The sequence below is a fragment of the Podarcis pityusensis genome (assembly GCF_964106645.2).
Source record: "Podarcis pityusensis genome assembly, chromosome: 3".
Taxonomy (NCBI): Eukaryota; Metazoa; Chordata; class Lepidosauria; order Squamata; family Lacertidae; genus Podarcis; species Podarcis pityusensis.
Window position 1 is genome coordinate 120,275,079 of NC_138026.1, and position 22,235 is coordinate 120,297,313.

The following is a 22,235-nucleotide window of genomic DNA, read 5'->3' on the forward strand; positions in this document are numbered from 1 at the left end:
ATTGTTCTCGAAGCTACCAGCATGAGTTTGACCAAACTGCGGGAGGCAGTGGAAGACAGGAGTGCCTGGCGTGCTCTGGTCCAGGGGGTCACGAAGAGTTGGACACGACTAAACAACAACAACACGGGTCAGGAGAGACTTCTACCTGCTGTCAACAACTTGGGGGGGCTTATCAAAGCTGTCCCGGTCCACCTTCCCCAAGTTCTCCCTTAAGACGTTCTCTTCAGCTCTGTATATTCTCCCCGCTTCCATTTTATGCCTTGCCATTTCTCAATATTTCCACGCTTAACTGGTTTTTCAAAGGTGCTGCATTTTATATGCCTGAATTATGACGAAGTTGTTATTCGGCAATCTTGTGTAGGCAGAAAAGGCACAGCAGCTTCATAAATAAAAATACGCTCTTCAGTGGAAATATCCAAACTAAAGCTTGTGTGATTTAACAGCTGGGAGTGTCAGGCTAGGACCTGGGAGGGAGACCAGGGTCCGAATCCCCACTCAGTGACAAAGCAACCTAGGATTAAGGTTGCTGCCCCTAAGGTCAACATACCTCACAGGATATTGTGGCAGTAAAATGGGGAGGAAGGGAACCATGTTGAGCTCTTTGGAGGAAAAGGGGGCATATAAATGCAATAAATAAACAAAACAAAACCCATAAACTCGCTTAAATTTACATAAAGAAAAATTACTCTCCTTTTCAAGGGGTTGTCCCATCAGGGCATGAAGAGTGTGAGGCTAAACATCCCACTGGCATAGCTGTCAACTGTTTCCTTTTCTTGCGAGGAATCCTATTCGGAATAAGGGAATTTCCCTTAAAAAAAGGAAAAAGTTGACAGCTATGCCCACTGGTTGAGGGAACCAATGGCAGGGGGCTATCTCTTGGGCCTTCCTGGGGAGGAAGAGGAGAAACTCGGAGAGGAAGGCAGCTTGAGGGGAGAGTTAGGGGACTAACAGCACAACCGAGAGCTGGTGTGTCAATCACTGTGTGAAGGCCTTTCATAAGCTCCCCCTCCCCGCCCCGGATGGACACGTGTGGGTGATGGGGCTTGTTCCATTCCCCACTGGTGGGAATTAATGCCTTTGTCCGTCTCAGTGTAATACTGCTCCATTGACAGAATTTAACTCTATTGAGGTCCCCGAAACCATAATGGCTATGTTCTGCCTCCACAATTGGAAGCCGCAATGATCCACAACACCAGTTGCTGGAAGCTGCAGAAGACTCGTGGTCATAGACCAGGGGTCAGCAAAACTTTTTCAGCAGGGGGCCAGTCCACTGTCCCTCAGACCTTGTGGGGGGCCGGACTATATTTTGGGGAAAAAGAAGAACAACAAATTCTGCCTCAGTCTTCTCCGATAAAGAAAACAATGCCCGACCTGAAGAATTTGGAGCAAATGATTCAGCAGAGGAAACACAGCCCAGAATAACTAAGGAGATAGTACAAGAATATTTGGCTAGTTTAGATGTATTCAAGTCTCCAGGGCCAGATGAACTGCATCCAAGAGTATTAAAAGAACTGGCAGATGTGATTTCAGAACCACTGGCAGTCATCTTTGAGAATTCCTGGAGAACAGGCGAAGTCCCGGCAGACTGGAGGAGGGCAAATGTTGTCCCTATTTTCAAAAAGGGGAAAAGAGAGGACCCAAATAATTACCGCCCAGTCAGTCTGACATCAATACCAGGGAAGATTCTGGAGCAGATCATTAAGCAAACAGTCTGTGAGCACCTAGAAAGGAATGCTGTGATCACCAATAGTCAGCATGGATTTCTGAAAAATAAGTCATGTCAGACTAACCTGATCTCGTTTTTTGACAGAATTACAAGCCTGGTAGATGAAGGGAACGCAGTGGATGTAGCCTACCTTGATTTCAGCAAGGCATTTGACAAGGTGCCCCATGATATTCTTGTAAAGAAGCTGGTAAAATGCAGTCTTGACTATGCTACCACTCAGTGGATTTGTAACTGGCTGACTGACCGAACCCAAAGGGTGCTTATCAATGGTTCCTCTTCATCCTGGAGAAGAGTGACTAGTGGGGTGCCACAGGGTTCTGTCTTGGGCCCGGTCTTATTCAACATCTTTATCAACGACTTGGATGATGGACTCAAGGGCATCCTGATCAAATTTGCAGATGACACCAAACTGGGAGGGGTGGCTAACACCCCAGAGGACAGGATCACACTTCAAAACGACCTTGACAGATTAGAGAACTGGGCCAAAACAAACAAGATGAATTTTAACAGGGAGAAATGTAAAGTATTGCGCTTGGGCAAAAAAAAATGAGAGGCACAAATACAAGATGGGTGACACCTGGCTTGAGAGCAGTACATGTGAAAAGGATCTAGGAGTCTTGGTTGACCACAAACTTGACATGAGCCAACAGTGTGACGCGGCAGCTAAAAAAGCCAATGCAATTCTGGGCTGCATCAATAGGAGTATAGCATCTAGATCAAGGGAAGTAATAGTGCCACTGTATTCTGCCCTGGTCAGACCTCACCTGGAGTACTGTGTCCAGTTCTGGGCACCACAGTTCAAGAAGGACACTGACAAACTGGAACGTGTCCAGAGGAGGGCAACCAAAATGGTCAAAGGCCTGGAAACGATGCCTTATGAGGAACGGCTAAGGGAGCTGGGCATGTTTAGCCTGGAGAAGAGGAGGTTAAGGGGTGATATGATAGCCATGTTCAAATATATAAAAGGATGTCACATAGAGGAGGGAGAAAGGTTGTTTTCTGCTGCTCCAGAGAAGCGGACACGGAGCAATGGATCCAAACTACAAGAAAGAAGATTCCACCTAAACATTAGGAAGAACTTCCTGACAGTAAGAGCTGTTCGACAGTGGAATTTGCTGCCAAGGAGTGTGGTGGAGTCTCCTTCTTTGGAGGTCTTTAAGCAGAGGCTTGACAACCATATGTCAGGGGTGCTCTGATGGTGTTTCCTGCTTGGCAGGGGGTTGGACTCGATGGCCCTTGTGGTCTCTTCCAGCTCTATGATTCTATGATTCTATGCCCCACAAATAACCCAGAGATGCATTGTAAATAAAAGCACACATTCAACTCATGTGAAAACACCAGGCAGGCCCCACAAATGACCCAGAGGTGCATTTTAAATAAAAGGGCACATTCTACTAATGTAAAAACATGCTGATTCCCGGACTGTCCGTGGGCCGGATTTAGAAGGTGATTGGGCCGGATCCAGCCCCTGGCCGGGCCTTAGTTTGCCTACCCATGACATAGACAGACCTTTCCTCCTTCAGGAATTTGCCCAATCCTCTATGTTGGTGGCCATCAGTGCCACCTTTGGGAGAGAGTTCCACAATTTACCTGTGTGCATCTTTACACGTCCTGCATGTCCTGTTCTGGCAAATGCGTCTGAGCAGGGATGGGGGCAGGGGGCAGCCTGGGGCTGGGAAGAGATGCCTGGAGGGCCGCATCTGATCCCTGGGGCTGAGGTTCTCCACCCCTGCCTCATAGCTTGTGGCACACAATGTGGGCCAGTTCCGTCACTAGGGGTGAGCTCCTTGTTCAAGGCTCCCTTTGGCCCGCTGATGGCCGCTCAATCAGCTTTTCTAGCAAGGAATCCTTTCTTTCCCCATCAACAGGCTATTATCCAAGAGGAGGGAGTGTTTCCACTTCATCAAACACACTTTATCTCTTTCTTGGACTCTGAGAAGGTGAACAAATCCGCTTCCGTTTTTCTGAACTGCATCTTCCCGGGATACAAAGGACGCGGCGGACAAATGCCAATTCCACCCTCCGTGGCGTTGCAGAACTAATCTTGTCTGTTGCCATTCCGTGGAGAGTTTTAGCCCAGGAATTTGGTCAATGTGCAGCAAAAAAAAAATCAAGCTACCTTATCGTTAATTAATTCAGTATTATTATGACTAACGCCTTCCTGTGTACGTTTTATAATCCTTATTTCCTTTACTCTTTGTGGCTATGTGGTGGAAAAAGCTTCAGAAAAGGGCAACCAAAATTACCATGTGGCTGGACCAGCTCCTGTTATGAGGAAAGGTGGCAACATTTGGGTTTTTCAGGTTAGAGAGTTATCTGGAAAGTTGTCACATGGAAGCTTGTATCCTGCTGTTCCAAAGGGTAGGACCCGAAGCAATGGTTTCAAGTTACAAGAAAGGAGATTCTGCCTAAACCTTAAAAAGAACTTTCTATAGATGGCATCTATCACCGGTTAAATTTGCAAAAATGTATAAAAACGAAAAGAAAGAGTGTTGGAGATGTGAAACAGAAGGTACGTTTTATCATATGTGGTGGGATTGTAAAAAGGTAAAAGCCTATTGGGAAATGATATACAATGAATTGAAGAAAATGTTGAAAATAACTTTTGTAAAAAAACCAGAAGCCTTTTTGCGAGGTATTTTAGGCCAAGACACACCAAAAGAAATGAGGACTTTATTTATGTATGCCACTACAGCAGCAAGAATGTTGATTGCACAAAATTGAAAGACTGGAGAAATACCTACTAAAGTACAATGGCAAGAGAAGTTGATGAACTATGCAGAACTGGCAAAAATGACAGATAAAGAGAAAAAGACAATAGTGACTTTGAAAAAGAATGGTGTGATGGGACGATGAGCTGCTTGTGTGTAAAATCCTAGTCCCTCAGAGTTTGGTCAAGTTTGCAAACCTCTGTCTGTAACGGAGCCCCTTAAACATGGCTCCGTCAGTCGCTGGCAGATTCCGACAGTGGTTGCTTTCGGAATCGCTTCCAACATAAAAGCTCCTTAACGGAAACACGTCTTCTGGACTCTCTGCGTGACAGTTTCCGGCGAGGAGTGGGTGTCCCTACAGGAGGTCCTGAAACCTCCCCACTGTTTTCGCTGGAAGTGTCTCTGAGCCATCCCTCCAGCTCCCTTTCCCTCAGCTCAGCTCCTCTCCCCCTACTGGTTCCCTCTTCAGCTGCTGAGTCTCTCCCAACCTGTGTGAGCCCTTTCACTTCCCTTCCTTCCGATGGCAGTTCCCTGACATCCACCTCCCCTCCAGGGCCCCCTTCATCCCCTCTCGCCCCCTCCTCTACGGGCGGTGAGGAGGCAAAACCCCGGAATGAACTTCCTTCATCTTCCGATGTCCCGAACACTTCTCTCCACCTGTTGCGGTTCCTGGTCTCGAAGTACTCCTCCTCCTCAGAGTCCATCTCCCCTTCCCCTTCCGATTCCGAGAATCCTTCCAACTCCTCCTCCTCATCGGTGGTCCCAAAGTATTCCCTCCGGAACCTCTCCACAGGCTGAGGTTTCCTTGGGAACCTTTGATGGAACGTTTCTATCAATACCTCGTCATTGATATCTTCTGCCATTACCCAAGTGTTTTCTGACTCCGGTTCTCCTTCCCACGCTACCAAATACTCCACCTGATCCCCCTTCCACCTGGCGTCGAGGATTTCTGCCACATGGCTGCTGCATTCCCTTTCTTCTATGACCGGTCCCCGAGTGGCCATCCCTTCTCGTCCCCCCTCATACGGTGACAGTAACGACCTGTGAAATACTGGGTGCAGTTTCATGTGGTTGGGTAACCGGAGCCTGAAAGCCACTGGGTTGACCTGTTGAATGACCTCAAAGGGACCCAATCTCCTGGGTCTTAATTTCTTACAACCTCCTTTGAACGGCAACCCTTGGGTTGACAGCCACACCCTATCTCCCACCCTTATGGTTTCACCTTCCCTTCGGTTCTTGTCTGCCTGCCTCTTGTATTCTTCCTTCGCCCTTTCTAAGTTGAGTTGGAGCTGACGATGGATTGCTTCCATTTCTTCTACAAAATGCTCGGCTGCCGGGACACCCCATCTCTCCCCTTCTCCCCCTGGGAAAGCCCTGGGATGACACCCATAATTAGCCAAGAAGGGGCTCATCCCTGTGGACACATTCTCGGCATTGTTGTAGGCAAATTCCGCCAGCGCCAACTTTTCTACCCAGTCATTCTCTCTGTCATTGACATAACACCTCAGGTATTGCTGGAGGATCCCGTTTGCTCTTTCCGCCTGCCCGTTGGTTTCAGGGTGCCGGGCAGTCGAAAAGTTGACCTCCACCTGCAGTAAGCTCATGAGCTTCCTCCAGAACCTGGAAGTAAATTGTTTTCCTCGGTCTGAGACCACCCTCAATGGCACCCCGTGCAACTTAAAAATGTGTTCTACAAATAACTTCGCTGTCTCTTCCGCCGTGACTGCATGCGAGCAGGCTACAAAGTGGCACATCTTTGTTAGTAGGTCTACCACCACCATGATGGCTGTTTTCCCCTTGGACTTCGGCAGATCAGTCATAAAATCTATCGACACTGCCTCCCAAGGTCTTTCTGGGGTTGGTAAGGGTTCTAATAGCCCCGCCGGTGCCCGCCTCTCCCCTTTGGCTCGCTGGCATTGCTCACACCCTCTTACATACTCCCGTACATCTTCCCTCACCTTAGGCCACCAAAATTCCCTGGTGACCAACCACATGGTTTTGTGTTGTCCAAAATGCCCCGCCGTGGGGCTGTCGTGCAACTGCTTGAGTACCCTCCCCCTTAAGTCTCCTTCAGGGATATACAGTGCCCCTTTGTAATACAAAGCTCCATTTCTTTCCTCGAAACCCCCTGGTTCCTCTCCCTCACCCCTAAGACCTCTGAGCTTATTCTGGGCGTATTCATCATTCTCTGTTTCCTCTACCAGTTCTCTTTGTCCCACCAATGCCGCCCCACACACCCAGCGGTCCTCTGGAATGACATGTCTCTCTTCGGGTGCTCCCTCCCCCTCCAAATATTCAGGTTTGCGTGAGAGAGCGTCCGCCCTAATGTTCTCTGGGCCTGGCACGTAACAAATCTCAAAGTTAAATTTGGAGAACTCCTGGGCCCATCTCACTTGCCGTTGGTTGAGCACTCGTGCCGTCCTCCAATACTCTAGGTTCTTGTGGTCAGTGCACACTTGCACCTTATGTTGTGCGCCAATTAGCAGGTGCCTCCATCTCCGGAACGCCTCATGAATGGCTAGTAGTTCTCGGTCATACACCGTGTAGTTCCTCTCGGATTTGTTCAGCTTTCGCGAAAAAAAGGCACACGGTCTCCACTCTGACTCCTCCTTCCCTGGCTGCAGAAGCACCGCCCCAATAGCTCTGTCTGATGCGTCAGTTTCCACTCTCATCGGTTTTTGTAAATCCACATGCAGGAGTTGTTGTTCCGAGGCGAAGGCCCTTTTTAGTTCCTCAAATGCTCGCTCCGCCTCCTCAGTCCAAACGAACTTCTTCTTACTGCTGAGACAGTCCGTAATGGGCGCCGTCAGGTGGGCAAAGTTTCGGATGAACTTACGATAGAAGTTCCCAAATCCTAGGAACCTCTGCACATCCTTCCTTGTTTTGGGTGTTTTCCATTCCAGCACCGCCTGGACCTTGCCGGGATCCATGGCCAATCCCTTGTCTGACAGGCGATACCCCAGGAATTCCACCTCCTTGGTATGAAACTGACACTTCTCCAGTTTCACCCACAGCTGGTTGGCTTGCAGCCTGCTCAACACTTCTCTGACGTCTCTCACATGCTGCTCCTCATTCTCAGAATACACCAACACGTCGTCTAAGAAGGCCACACAATTCTTGTAAAGCAAAGGCCCCAGGACGTGGTTCATAAACGATTGAAAGCACGCGGAGCCTCCTTGTAGGCCGAAGGGCATAACTAAATATTCAAATGCCCCCAAAGGGGTGAACATGGTGGTTTTCCATTCATCCCCCTTCCTTATTCGTATCAGGTTGTACGCCCCCCTTAGGTCCAGTTTAGTAAAAATCTTTCCCTTCCTGACCCTTGTCAAAATGTCGTCAATCCTGGGCATAGGGAAAGCCACTGGTTCTGACACTGCATTTAAGGCCCTGAAGTCACACACAAGCCTCGGCTTGTTCGTGTTTTTTTTATCCACAAAAAACACTGGGCTGCCCCCCACCGCCCTGGACTCTCTGATGAACCCTCTCTTCAGGTTCTTGTCAATGAACTCTCTTAGCTCCTGCATCTCTCTGTCTGACATGGCGTACAGCTTGCCTACAGGGAGCTGTGCCCCAGGGAGTAAATTGATTTGACAGTCAAAGGGTCTATGCGGGGGTAGTTGGTCAGCTTCCCTTTCGCTGAAGACGTCGCGGAGATCTGCGTATTGTCGTGGTACCTTCACGTTCTCCGTTACTTCAGTCCCTGCTAGGGTGGCTTGGGCCCCTGCCAAACCCTTTCCCTCTTTGCAGTGTTCTAAGCAATGTGCTGAACCAAAAGAAACCACTCTCTGATGCCAGCCCACCAGCGGATCATGTAACGCTAGCCAGCTCATCCCCAATATAATGGGAGCTCCTCCCAAGGTGGCCACATTAAACGCTATCAGTTCGGTGTGCCTTGCCACCTTCATTATCATTGGGACGGTCTGCAAGCTGACTTCTCCTCCCAACAGCTCCCTGCCATCGATCGTGGTCACCTGCAGGGGGTTGCTTAAAGGGATCGTCTGTATCTGGTGTTCAGCTGCAAACTCTTTGCTCATGAAATTGCAGGAGCTGCCTGAGTCCAACAGCGCCTTTATCTTTAGAGGGTGTCCGTTTGGCAGCTCTAGCGCCACTTCTATCACTAGGGCGGGTTTAGGAGGTTCTGGCGTGGGCACTTTCACTGCTCTTTGGCCTGGCTGCTGTGCCCCGACGGTGGCAGCCAGGCGTTGGCTTTTACTTGCTTCGGTATTTCTTCCTCTCTTCCCTCCACCGCTCCTACCATCCCTTGCCATTCCTTCCTCTGGGGGCAGACTCTGGCAAAGTGACCTGGCTGTTGGCAGAGATAGCATTTCCGGGCGCCTTTTCCCTCCTTCTTTCCCCCCTCACTGGGCTTTGAAACTGCGCGCGCGCTGTTCCGATTTCCATCGGCTCTGCCGGCGGGAAAGTTGGCTCTGGAATGTCTGGAATGTGGAACTCCTTCCAACGTTCCCCCTTCCCTTCCCGCCTCTCCAATGCTCTCGCCTCCTGGCGCGCTCCTATGGTCAGCGCTGATTTGGTCAGCTGGTCCATAGACTCCGCCCTGGGCGCCCGGGAAATTTCGTCTTTCACAGCCGAAGAAAGCCCTTCTTCAAAGAGCATTTGAATGGGTTCCGCCGATAGATCCCACCCCAATTTATGGATCAACATGGTGAACTCAGTCCAGTACTCACGGACAGATCGGCTCCCCTGTTTGCAAGCCATTAACTGTCTGCGGACCACTCCCTGTTCAATATCGCTGGAAAACATCAGATCCATGGCGCGAAAGAACTTCATCGTGTCCTTTAGGACGTCACTATTCGCTGCCATCAGGGGTCTAACCCAGTCTCTCGCCCCCTTTTCAAGATGCCCAATCACGAAAGCCACTCGTGATTCCTCGTCAGGGAATTCATCAAACTGCAGATTGAGGGCATATTGCATCTCTGTCCGAAAGCCATGATAGTCTTTGGGCTCCCCCCCAAACTTCTGCACCAATCCTGGTACCTTTCTGACGAGCTGGGTGTCTTTCCCCTTTTTGTCTGCATCCTGAACCCTCCTCTCCTCAAGCCTCGCCGTCTGCAGCGCTAGCTGGACCTCCAACACCCGGTACCTTTCTTCCAGGCTTGGACCCGCTCCAGCTCCTGCTTCTCCGGTTCCGGCTGGGTTGCTCATGATGCCTTCTCCTGCACAAGCTGCTCACGAAGACTGTCGGAATGCTGTGATGGGACGATGAGCTGCTTGTGTGTAAAATCCTAGTCCCTCAGAGTTTGGTCAAGTTTGCAAACCTCTGTCTGTAACGGAGCCCCTTAAACATGGCTCCGTCAGTCGCTGGCAGATTCCGACAGTGGTTGCTTTCGGAATCGCTTCCAACATAAAAGCTCCTTAACGGAAACACGTCTTCTGGACTCTCTGCGTGACAGTTTCCGGCGAGGAGTGGGTGTCCCTACAGGAGGTCCTGAAACCTCCCCACTGTTTTCGCTGGAAGTGTCTCTGAGCCATCCCTCCAGCTCCCTTTCCCTCAGCTCAGCTCCTCTCCCCCTACTGGTTCCCTCTTCAGCTGCTGAGTCTCTCCCAACCTGTGTGAGCCCTTTCACTTCCCTTCCTTCCGATGGCAGTTCCCTGACAAATGGGAACCATTTATATTATATTTGCAGAAACAAAGAAAGTCAATAGACTTGATGGCAGGGTTTAAATTAACATTCACATTCTTATTATTAGAAAATGTTTAGAAAATAGTGAAATATTATGGTGTATTTACTTTTATTTTTATGTTTTTAGGCTTGATGTTATGTTATTAACAACCTTTTCTGTTAGGAGATAGCAAAGCGGGTGAAAAGAGAAACAAACCAGAAGCGGAAGTTGGGGAAAGCCCTGGAGGGGAGGGAGGAATATATAATAAATGTTAAGAATTTGAGATGTATGTAATGAATGAAAAATAAAAATAAAGAACTTTCTGAGGGTAACAGCTGTGGACTCTCCTTCACTGGAAGTTTCCAAGCACAGCTTGGATGGCCATCTGTCAGGGATTCTTTAGCTGTGACTCCTGCATTGATGGGGGTTGGACTGGATGACCCTTGGGACCCCTTCCTAGTCTATGATTTTTTGTGGGATCACTGGTGCAGCCATGTGTAGCATTTGCTGTGCCTTTGAACTGTGTTCTGCCTGGGTATCACACAGATGTGAGTATTAAATAGCTTTTGGTAGACCCTGCTCAAGTTCTCAAGTTCAGCGAGAAAGAGCAAGGATGTCTCCTTTGAAAGCCCCCCTTGCAAGACCCCTCTCCTTACCTGTTGGTGTCTCTGGCCACATCCTCATAGACACTCTGCACGCCAATCTCCAGCCTTGTGCAGCCGTATGACAACATATCGCTCAAGTGCCGTTTCAGGCAGTAATCCGGCCGGGTCTCTATAGTTATGCCAATGCACTTTGTAAGGCTTCGCTCAGAGTATCTGTGGATTAGAGACAGGGGTTGGGGGTTGGGAAGGGATGCATAAGAGAGATATATAAGTGAGGTCTCTGCTACTTTAAGCCAAGGCAGTTAATATTACGGTCCAAAAAACAAAGAGGCCCCAAACAGGAGACGCTCGTTGTAACAGTTGGGTTCGCAGCATATGGTTGGCAAATTGTGTTTACGACAATTGTGACGGATCTGCATTCAGAACCGCCTGATTACAATACAAATCCCCCATCATCTGGGCGCCCTGTAAGCAGACAGCTTTCGCTGACGGACAGGCTGGCAGCCGATCTCACCAGCAGATGGCTGTGGCTTCGGAGAACGTTTTGAAGTTCGATCTCATGGAAAGGCTGTGGAGAGGGAGGGTATCTTCTTGGGCATTTTTCTTTTTGAAAAAGATGCCCCTACGTTTGCCGAGGTTGCTTTGTACATCCTGTTCCGCAGAAGAATTAAACGTACTCCGCAGGTCTATTTTTTCATTTTGGACGTACAAACCAAGATACTGACAGTTAGTGCAAAGACTTCCACCTGCACAGTGGGACTTCCACATCCTCTCCATGTACTGTTTTTGGGGGACAGGGTGGGCAGGTGTGGGGGACTCCCTGGTCCTGAATGGGGTAACTATGCACCTGAAGGACCAGGTGCGCAGCCTGGGAGTCATTCGGGACTCACATCTGTCCATGGAGGCACAGGTTAATTCTGTGTCCAGGCCAGCTGTCTACCACCTCCATCTGGTACACAGGCTGAGACCCTACCTGCCCTCAGTCTGTCTCACCAGAGTGGTGCATGCTCTAGTTATCTCCCGCTTGGACTACTGCAATGCTCTCTACGTAGGGCTACCTTTGAAGGTGACCAAGAAACTGCAATTAATCCAGAATACGGCAGCTAGACTGGTGACTGGGAGTGGCTGCTGGGACCACATAACACCGGTCCTGAGAGATCTGCATTGGCTCCCAGTATGTTTCTGACCACAATTCAAAGTGTTGGGGCTGACCTTTCATGCCCTAAATGGCCTCAGTCCTGTATACCTGAAGGAGCGTCTCCACCTCCATTTGTTCAGCCCGGACACTGAGGTCCAGCTCTGAGGGCCTTCTGGCGGTTCCCTCATTGCAAGAAGTGAGGTTACAGGGAACCAGGCAGAGGGCCTTCTCGGTAGTGGCGCCCGCCCTGTGGAACGCCCTCCCTTCAGATGTGAAGAAAATAAGCAGCTATCTTATCTTTAAAAGACATCTGAAGGCAGCCCTGTTTAGGGAAGTTTTTAATATTTAATGCTGTATTGTTTTTAACACTCGATTGGGAGCCGCCCAGAGTAGCTGGGGAAACTCAGCTAGATGGGTGGGGTATAAATAATAAATAATTGTTATTATTATTGTAATATCTGCTCCAGAGGGTTGGGGAAAGAACAGATTTTGTGGAAGAGGGGAGGGGAAGTCCCACATGGTTCAGTGCAGCCTTCACCAACCTAGAGATCCTCTTGGGTGTTAAGTTCAGCAGAAGGGGCCCTCTTGGCAGTTCCGCTGTGCTCAGAAGTTCAGGGTGCCGATGGCCAGGAATGGGCATTCTCTGTCTTCTGGGTTTCTGGGGGTTTTCCTGTTATTCTGTCTCTTACAGCTACAATAAACCTACCATTAAAAGTATGGACTGGTCATTTCTTCGTCAGAGGGCAAACGGGCAAATTTAGCAGGGGATCAAATACTTTCCCCCCTCACTGTACCCGACACCATCACTCTACAACTTTTGGTGAAAGCTGAAGACACAGCTCTTTACCCTGGCCTTTATCACCTGACATGTATACGATGAGATACGATAATCCTTATTGTCATTGTCCCATACAGAACAATGATATTTAAAAATCTACATCAAACATTCACAAACCAACAAGCCTGCTATCCCAACTATCCCAGCCTGGTTAGCCCCTAAAAACTCTGATACCCCATTTTTAAATGCAATATACTCCCATAGAGACTACCTTACACTGCGTTTAAAACCAAAATCGCATTTGGGTAGAAACTGTTTCTCAGGCGGCTAGTCCTAGTCTTTATAACCCTGTACCTTCTTCCAGAAGGCAGAAGCTGAAAGAGATCATTTCCAGGGTACACACTATCCTGCGCTATCTCTGCAGCTTTCTTATGGCACCTGGAAGCGTAGATTTGATCCAAGGTGGGAAGAGTGCACCCAGTTATTCTCTCTGCAGTCTTTACAAGCTTGGACAGCATTGTTTTCCCCCCTGATAATGTTAGAAGCAACCCTGTTTTTGTGCCTGGAAGTGAAGAGGCCAATAGGACTCATCAACCTGGGAAGGCAGCCCATCTGGGAGAAGGAAAACTCTTTCCTAAACCTCTGCTGCCTTGCGGGATATCTTTAGGGGAAAGAAAGGCTAAGGAGTGAACCCAACACAAATCCAGGGTCGAGTCCCTAAGACGCTTGGATGGCGCCTTGTACGCCTCCTTCCGGCAACTCCTGCAGCCAAGCTGTTGCCAAATGTCTTGCTCTGCTTTCCTTTGAAACACATCAGCGAGGCCAAGAGGGGGAAGCCCAGGACCTCCACTTTGGTGCTGTTAATGCAAAAACAAGCAGCAAGAACTATGCATGCACACGAAAACTCATACCAGTTACAAACTTAGTTGGTCACTAAGACGCTACTGGAAGGAATTTTTTTGTTTCGACTACGGCAGACCAACACAGTTACCTACCTGTAAATAAATAATGATAATAATAAATTTTATTTATACCCCGCTCTCCCTGGCCAGAGCCAGGCTCAGGGTGGCTAACACCAGTAAAACATAAGGGGGGGGGGGACAAAAAACCCAATTTAAAATACAGGTTCAAATGCTATTTAAAATGCAGCCTCATTTTTAAAAGTAGCTCATAGATCATATAAAGGGAGGGAAACATAAGGGTCAGAATGAGTCCAAACCAAAGGCCAGGCGGAACAGCTCTGTCTTACAGGCCCTGCGGAAAGAAATCAGATCCTGCAGGGCCCTGGTCTCATGAGACAGAGCGTTCCACCAGGCCGGGGCCAGTGTTGAAAAGGCCCTGGCTCTGGTTGAGGCTAATCTGACTTCCTTAGGGCCCGGGGCCTCTAGAGTGTTGCTATTTATGGACCTTAAGGTACTCCGCGGGGCATACCAGGAGAGGCGGTCCCGCAACCACATAGTTGTTTTAAATAATAATAATAATAATAATAATAATTTATTATTTATACCCCGCCCATCTGGCTGGGCTTCCCCGGCCACTCTGGGCGGCTTCCAAAAGAATATTAAAATATTAAAACTGTTTTAATGCTGTGTTTTGAATCATTGTAACCTACCCAGGGACTTTAGGGTGAAGGGCGGGTAATAACTGTTAGGATATTTCCGTTCCACCTTAAAAGGGAGCAGGCTGTGAGTCACAGAGTCTGCATATTTCCTGTTCACATGATGTTTATGTTTTCTGTTGCTTTCGTTTCTCTCTGTGTGTCGTAGACACTAAAGCGGGCAGTCATGTTTTTCTGTGTTCTGATCAACGCTGAATAAACTTGTAAATAATGCTCTCCTGAGTGCGACTTTTGCTGTGCATTATCTGCTGATAAAGAGTGTGCATGAGCTCTGGAATGTGGCAAGATATTTTCTAGAAACTCATGTCGCTAATTGCTGATACTGCGTGCCTACGGGAGATCGATGGATCGTCTGGCAGACGGCTTGGGGCCATGGTGGACTTTGTCTCCCTGGCAGTATCCCAACAACAGGTTATGGGCCCAGATTCACAGCACAACCCCCACCGGGTGCCGTCCAGCTGTTTTGGACTACAACTCCCATCAGCATCACACAGCCTTACCGGCCAGGACTGCTGAGAACATACCAGGATGGTTTGTCATTATATGTGCAAACTGAACTATTAAGAACATGCAACCACTTCGCAACAATTTTGGGAATCTGACCCACGTATGGTTTAGCTCACTGTAAATCATTTTTAAAATTGCAGCCCAGGGAACACCAATATTCCTCATAAACTTGCCAGAACAATCAGTAATAGAGGTGCTCTACAGACATCTCTTTTTAAGGGAGAGGCACAAAGCCCATCATTTTGCACTGGCTTTGGGGGAACAGGGCTGCTCTTATCAGACTCGTTATTTTGCTATTTCAGCCAAGTGAGTTCATATTGTACTCTTACGCTTTTAATTGGTTTTTATATTGCCTTCTATAAGTTTCGAACTCTGCCTCCAGCTGTGTAGGAGGAAAAGTGGAGTCACATGCATGAGATCCATAGGGGAGGGGCCTTCCTTGAACCCCAAACCCTGCTCCGATGCTGCCAGGTGAATCTTCATTTGAATAGCAAGCTCCAAGTGCTACAAATCCCCATGAAACCCCACTGCAGAAGATCGTGTGCTGTTTGGCCGCCTGGAAAGGAATCCGCTGCTGGGATCTAGTAGAAGCAAATGCTAAGATCCTGCTGGAATGTCTTTTCTAAATGCACAGTTTTCTATGTTTGAAAGATAACAATACATAACTTGCATCCTAGTAGCCCCTGGGTACAGAATAAGCAGTCTTCCTCTTTGGCTACCCATCCAACTCTGCAGATCCCAAAATCATCTTAAAGGTAAAGGGACCCCTGACAATTAAGCCCAGTCGCAAACGACTCTGGGGTTGCGGCGCTCATCTCGCTTTACAGGCTGAGGGAACCGGCGTCTGTCCACAGACAGCTTTTCCGGGTCATGTGGCCAGCATGACTAAGCAGCTTCTGGCAAAACCAGAGCAGTGCATGGAAACACCGTTTACCTTCCCGCTGGAGTGGTACCTATTTATTTACAGTCATACCTTGGGTTGAAGTAGCTTTGGGTTGAGTGTTTTCGGGTTGCACTCCGTGGCAACCCAGAAGTAACAGAACACGTTACTTCTGGGTTTCGCCGCTTGTGCATGCGCAGGTTGCGTTCACTTCAGGATGTGAATGGGGCTCCGGAACGGATCCCGTTCGCATCCAGAGGTACCACTGTACTTGCACTTTTGGGCGTGCTTTCAAACTCCTAGGTTGGCAGGAGCTGGGACCAAGCAACGGGAGCACACCCCGCCACAGGAATTCAAACCACCAACCTTCTGATCGGCAAGCCCTAGGCTCTGTGGTTTAGACCACAGCGCCACCTGCGTCTCTTTACCAGGTGTCTTCAGACTTCTCTGCATTTTCTCTTTTCATATGCCTCTTTCTCAGTGGCTCCAAGGAACAAGAAGCCAACAGACCAGCCATCTATACCTGGGTCACTCATTTTTCCCAGCTCAGCCTCCCGGCCACCTTTGAAACTAGGAAGCTCAATTCTTGCTCAGTCTCCGTATCCAAGGGGTACACAGTCCAGAAGTACTGGGCTAGAACTCAGGATCCACTTCAGATTGTGGACTGTACTCATAAGAACTAAAACCTCCTTCCAGAATTTTGCAAGCATCCTGCATCCCCCCAGAGCAGGCCTCCCCCTACAGCACCACATCTCCAGCAATTGTCTGAGGTTGTGAGGCCTAGGGCAGCGGTTCTCAACCTGTGGTTCCCCAGATGTTGTTGGACTACAACTCCCATCATCCCTGAGCTCTGGCCTTGCTAGCTGGGGGTGATGGGAGTTGTAGTCCAACAACATCTGGGGACCCACAGGTTGAGAAAGGCTGGCCTAAGTAAGGGGAAGCAGCAGGCAGGTAGCCAATGGATGCTGAATAGTATTTTTTGCTGCAAGGATCACCAACATTTTTAAGGCCCTGGGCACATTTGTTGAGAGAATGCAAAGCCTCCTCCGGTCACTTTTGATTCCCCCCCCCCCCCCCGTAGATCGCTACTCCCAAGAGTGAAAAGGATGAACACACATACTTCACGTTTCCAAAGGATCTGGGTAAACGTCAGAGAGTTGGAAGAGGAAGTGGGGAAGAGTATTGCTCTTCCAACTTCAGCTCTGTGTACTTTTTCCAAGGGAGAGAAAGGTAACCAGCTCAAGACCAAGGGTTCAGAGACTTCATGGATGCTTGGAGAGGTAGGATGGCCACCTGTCAGGGCAACTTTAGCTGTGATTCCTGCACTGCAGGGGGTTGGACTAGGTGATCTTTGGAGGGCCCTTCCAACTATGATTCTATTCAACACTCCAGATAGCCCCATCCCATCCTTTCTCTCTTTTCCACAGCCACCGCCACCCGCTGCCCTACTCTTTCTCCTCCATGAGATCCAAAACACAGGCTTTCAGCTTCAGCCAAGTCCAGCCTTGCAAGACAGAAGCAGGTTCCAGATGTCTTTCTGTTTTCAGCGAATGAATGATTGAACGCTAACCTTCAACCGATGACTAATACACCGTGCGTGCACACACCCCAACTAGGCGGCTGGAGGCAAAGGGTAATGTTATTGGATTCGAGTCTAATCATATTACTTTGAAGTTGTAGGAGAGGTACTTTAGGAGGAAAAACACAATTAAGGGCTCCGAAACGACACAAAATGTTTTTTATATATATATTATTATTCATGCATTAATCATAATACCACTTTCAGGCATCCATCTACTCGCCGCTGAAACACTGCATTGCAGTAACTGGTTTGTTGGAATAACGCTATGCAGCAGGTTACAGCTGGAAGAAATTAACTTAGCAGGACTGCACTGGTGGATATCACGGCTGGGCTGCCCCTATCTCAAATAAGCTGTTGCATAACTCAATGCTTTCCTAGACTTCGACTACCAACCAGATCTATTTTTGAGGGGCACGTTTGGACTGGTATCCCACTCTATCCCTTTGGCTCCAGACAGGAAATTGGAGAGTCAGTATGGTGTACTATCCTGTATTATGACCTGAAAGACCATGGTTTTGGGTTTCCCCCAGAGCAGATTTGGGGATAGTGTGGGCAGAGGGAGGAGAGGAATTCCTGTTGCACCCGTGGGAATCTTTGTGGTGACTTCTGCTAGCGCAGTGGGTTGGGTGAATGCAGCCCAAGGAGTTTGAAGCATCACTCTCACTGCTCAGCCAGTGACTGTTAATAAACGTGAGTCAAAACGTGGCCACTGAACAGCTCCCAAAGTGAGCACATTACTAGCAAAGTTTCCAAAGGTTCTTCCAGGGAGTGGTATCCTGACACCCTAAAGCTGTGTTCTTCAACTCTGGGTTCCCAGGTGGTGTGTCGGACTACAACCCCATCGCCCACAACCAATGAGACAGGATGATGAGAGTTATAGTCCAACAACATCTGGGGACTCCAAGTTGAGGAATAGCCTTCCTTCACCTGCTGCCCTCCAGACAATGTGGACTACAACTCCCATCGTCCACAGCTAGATTAGCCAATGGGACAGGATGATGGGAGTTGTAGTCCCAACAACATCTGGGGACCTAAGGTTGAAGAACAGCGTCCTACATTACTTCACGCAGTTGAGTACCAGCACTTGATATGTAAGAACGCGGGTGGCGCTGTGGGTTAAATCACAGAGCCTAGGACTTGCTGATCAGAGGGTCGGCAGTTCGAATCCCTGCAATGACGGGGTGAGCTCCCGTTGCTTGGTCCTTGCTCCTGCCAACCTAGGAGTTCGAAAGCACGTCAAAGTGCAAGTAGATAAATAGGTACCGCTCCGGTGGGAAGGTAAACGACATTTCCGTGCGCTGCTCTGGTTCGCCAGAAGCGGCTTAGTCATGCTAGCCACATGACCCGGAAGCTGTACGCCGGCTCCCTCGGTCAGTAAAGCGAGATGAGCGCCGCAACCCCAGAGTCGGACACGACTGGACCTAATGGTCAGGTGTCCCTTTACCCTGTACCTACTCAATATGTAGCATGGCTGGCCAAGCCAGGGCAGTGGGACTCTGCGGTGATGCCACTGCCCGGGGCTGGAACACAAGGACCCATAGAAACCAAGAATACTTATTGCAAAGTATTGGAAGACACAAGATTTACCCACTTTGGAAGAATGGCAGATGAAGGTGATTGACTACATGGAATTGGCGGAAATGACCGGCAGAATCCGAGACCAGAATCCGAGACCAGGGAGAAGAATCGGTGAAAGAAGACTGGAAAAAAATTAAGGACTATTTACAGAAATATTGCAAAATTAAGGAACTTTAGAAGGATGTTGGATAGAAACTAAGAGGTTTTTAGCTGTAATGCTTTAAGAGATATGGGAAAAAAAAAAGGTTAACAATTGGGTAAAAGATTAATGGTAAGGATTTGCTGAACCAACAAATGGAACTGGAATACAAAGAAGGGAGGTATGAGGAGGTCCGGGGAAATAAGAGTAAGGAAGATAGGTTATGGAACATTATTGTGTTTTTAACTGTTTTATTTTGTATGTTTTTTCTTATTTTCTACTTTTTTGCTGTACTGTATACTTTTTTCTTTGTTTTGTATAATTTTGTGAAACTTTAATAAATATCATTATAAAAAAAAGAAAAGAAACCAAGTGCCCTGCGTCACCCTGAAGGCTAACAAATGTATTGCCGTGTAAGCATTTGTCAGGCGAGTTAGGCTGAATGTAGTATGTTTACGGTGACGCACGCCTCTGCTGAACCGGCCCCCTCCTCTCCCTTTGGCAGCTTTGTCTGCATCTCAGGGTGTTCTTGTGAAGATAAAGAAATCGAAAAGATCTTCCCGGCGCTGAAAGGAGCTGCCAGAGCAATGAATACAGAAAGCCGCTCTTAAGGTTAGCTGGTTAATGACTGAATTGGACAAAGGAGGGGCGGCTGACAGAATAGCTGAACTCCCTTTTGTCATGCAGGCAATCGAGAGAGAAGTAAAAGAAAGGATTCTGGTGGGCTTCCCAAAGCCATAAGGCACCAGAATTATCGGAGTCCAAGGACACACTTCCCAGGCAGGCATAAATGTTTAAGGTACCATGCAAAGCAGGACTGGAGAGAAGTTGTGGCCTGGAGAACACTGGAAGTGCACATTTGGCCCACGGTCCTGAGGTTGCCCACCTCTCAAGTAAAAGAATGTGCCACAAACATTTGACATCTAAGGCCAAAGCTTATTACAGATACAACACAGTTTGTCCGCCACAGGGGGGACGTAGCTGATGGAGGAAAATGTTTTAAAGAAGGCTGGTTTGCAGCAAATGCAGAATTGCAATCATCTGTCCTTCCAGTGAGCACTCAGGGCTGATTTCCTTCAGAATGGATTGGTTTGATCTTCCTGAGTGCTCACTGGAAGGACAGATCCTGAAGCTGAGGCTCCAAGACTTTGGCCACCTCATGAGAAGAGAAGACTCCCTGGAAAAGACCCTGATGTTGGGAAAGATGGAGGGCACAAGGAGAAGGGGACGACGGAGGACGAGATGGTGGGACGGTGTTCTTGAAGCTACCAGCATGAGTTTGACCAAACTGCGGGATTTTATCTGCCCTGAATCTTCCAACATTCAGCTTTGTTGCCTGACCACTTCTAGTGTTGGGAGGGGGACGGGACTTTTCTCTATATACCTTCTCTCTGTATAATTTTTATTAAATTTTGTTTAAATTTTAGAATATCCATTTAAACAACTTTAAAATGACTTCCCTTCTTCTTGTTCCATGGTTCATTTTGCATAACATAAATCCCTGCATATTTTATATAAACTAAACCATTCAGTATCCCACTATTACATCCATCAAAACTTATCTACACTGTTAAATCTATCTTAATGCTGCAAACGTTTTCAACTATACACAATTTCTCCGCGTATATTCAATAAACACTTTCTGATCTTCTTTAAACATATATTCTTCTTGTTCTCTTCTTCTATATGTTAGGTCCGCAAGCTGCGCATATTCCGTCAGTTTAAGTGGCCATTCTTCTTTGGTTGGGACTTTGCTCGTTTTCCATTTTGGGGCTAACACGGGCTGCAGTAGTGGCATACATAAATAACCTTTTTTGATACCTGGGAATTTCCATCTGAATGGACTCTGTTTTTTTTGGAAAAGTACTTTTAAACATTTTTTTCAATTCATTATGAATTATTTCCCAATACTCTTTGACCCTTTCACAGGTCCACCGCATACGACAGAACGTACCCTCTCTATATACTTTCTCCATGCTCTGCCCAATTTTATAAACTTCTATTGTGTAGCCTCTTACTCGCCTTTTCTCTAACTAAAAAGTCCCAAATGCTGCTGCCTTTCTTCAGAGGTGAGCCACTCCATCCCCTCCAGCGTTTTGGTTGCCATTTTTTGAACCTTCCCCAACTCTGCAACACCCTTTCTGAGAGGCACAGAAGATGATTCTGACTCCCTGAAAGCAGCCGTTTCCAAGCCCCGAGGCAGCTGCGGCACAACAGAAAAGCCCACATTATTGATTGAAGCTATCGTTTGGCTGATCTCGGCAAAGAACTCTGCAATCGCCATCTGTTTCAGGATTAGCAGAACCAGCCTGCTTGGCTGAAATGTCACGCTGTACCTAATGCCCAGTGACACAAATGTGCCGCTCAGTGACAAAGACCCAAGACAAGGTGTGCGCTGAAAATGCTGCAGCTAAGCGGAGAGGGAGAATTCCCACTCCTACCTTGATCCCCGCGAGTCACGGCAAGTGGAGCTAACACAACAGCTGGGAAGGTCGTTCTCTTGCAGAAGCGCAGCAAGGATGTTGCAGCTTAAGCTCCTGCCCTATGTACCGGGTCTGAGTGCAGTCACGGTGCTTAATAATCCTATAATATATCTGAAGGGCCCAAAGGTTTATCACACTTGGGCTTAGAACAGGGGTGTCCAAACTTTTTTCAAAGAGGGTCAGATTTGATGAAGTGAACATGCGTGAGGGCCGACCAAGGGACTGAAACTGCTGACCTTCTTTTAGGATTCCCCCCCCCCCCCCGGGAATTAACTGCCACAGGGGCCGGATTAAACCAACTGGCGGGCTGGATTCGGCCCCTGGGCCAGGCTTTGGACATGCCTGGCTTAGAACAATGTCCTTAGGCAAGAGTATTGTTGGCCCAGAAATGGAAGCAAGAAGAAATACTGATGAAAGAAGAATGGCAAACAAAATTAATGGACCACGCAGAATTGGATAAAATGACAGGAAGGATTCGAAACCTGCAGGACCAGAGATTTACAGAAGATTGGAAGAAATATACGAACTATTTGAAGAGCAACTGTACTCAACAAATCACGCTAGTAGGACTACAAGAAGTTTTATAAGGAGAAATATATGAAATATTGCAAAGAAGAGAAAGAAGAGAGATATTAGTTATGAGATTTAAATGTAATAGTGAAAGTAAAAAATGTAAATTAAGTGAAAAGATTGGAAAATTTTCAGATGTGATTGATGGAAGTAAAAAAAATGTATAAGTTATTAAAGTATATTTAATAATTGTTGAAAATGATATTTTAAAAAACTAATAAAAAATTATAATAAAGAAAAGGATAAAAAGAACAATGTCCTTAGGTAGACCAGCGCAGGCTGGTCCCAAGGGTCATCA

General features: G+C 47.8%; 1 protein-coding gene across 1 annotated transcript in view; it reads right to left on the bottom strand.

Annotated features, from left to right (window-relative positions):
- The window catches only part of ELP3 (elongator acetyltransferase complex subunit 3), a 112,359-nt gene that overhangs the window by 67,501 nt on the left and 22,623 nt on the right, over nt 1–22,235 (bottom strand). Inside the window, exon 8 of the mRNA XM_081001037.1 lies at nt 10,716–10,877. Coding sequence (XP_080857163.1) covers nt 10,716–10,877 — 162 coding nt within the window. The remainder of the gene's footprint in view (nt 1–10,715; nt 10,878–22,235) is intronic.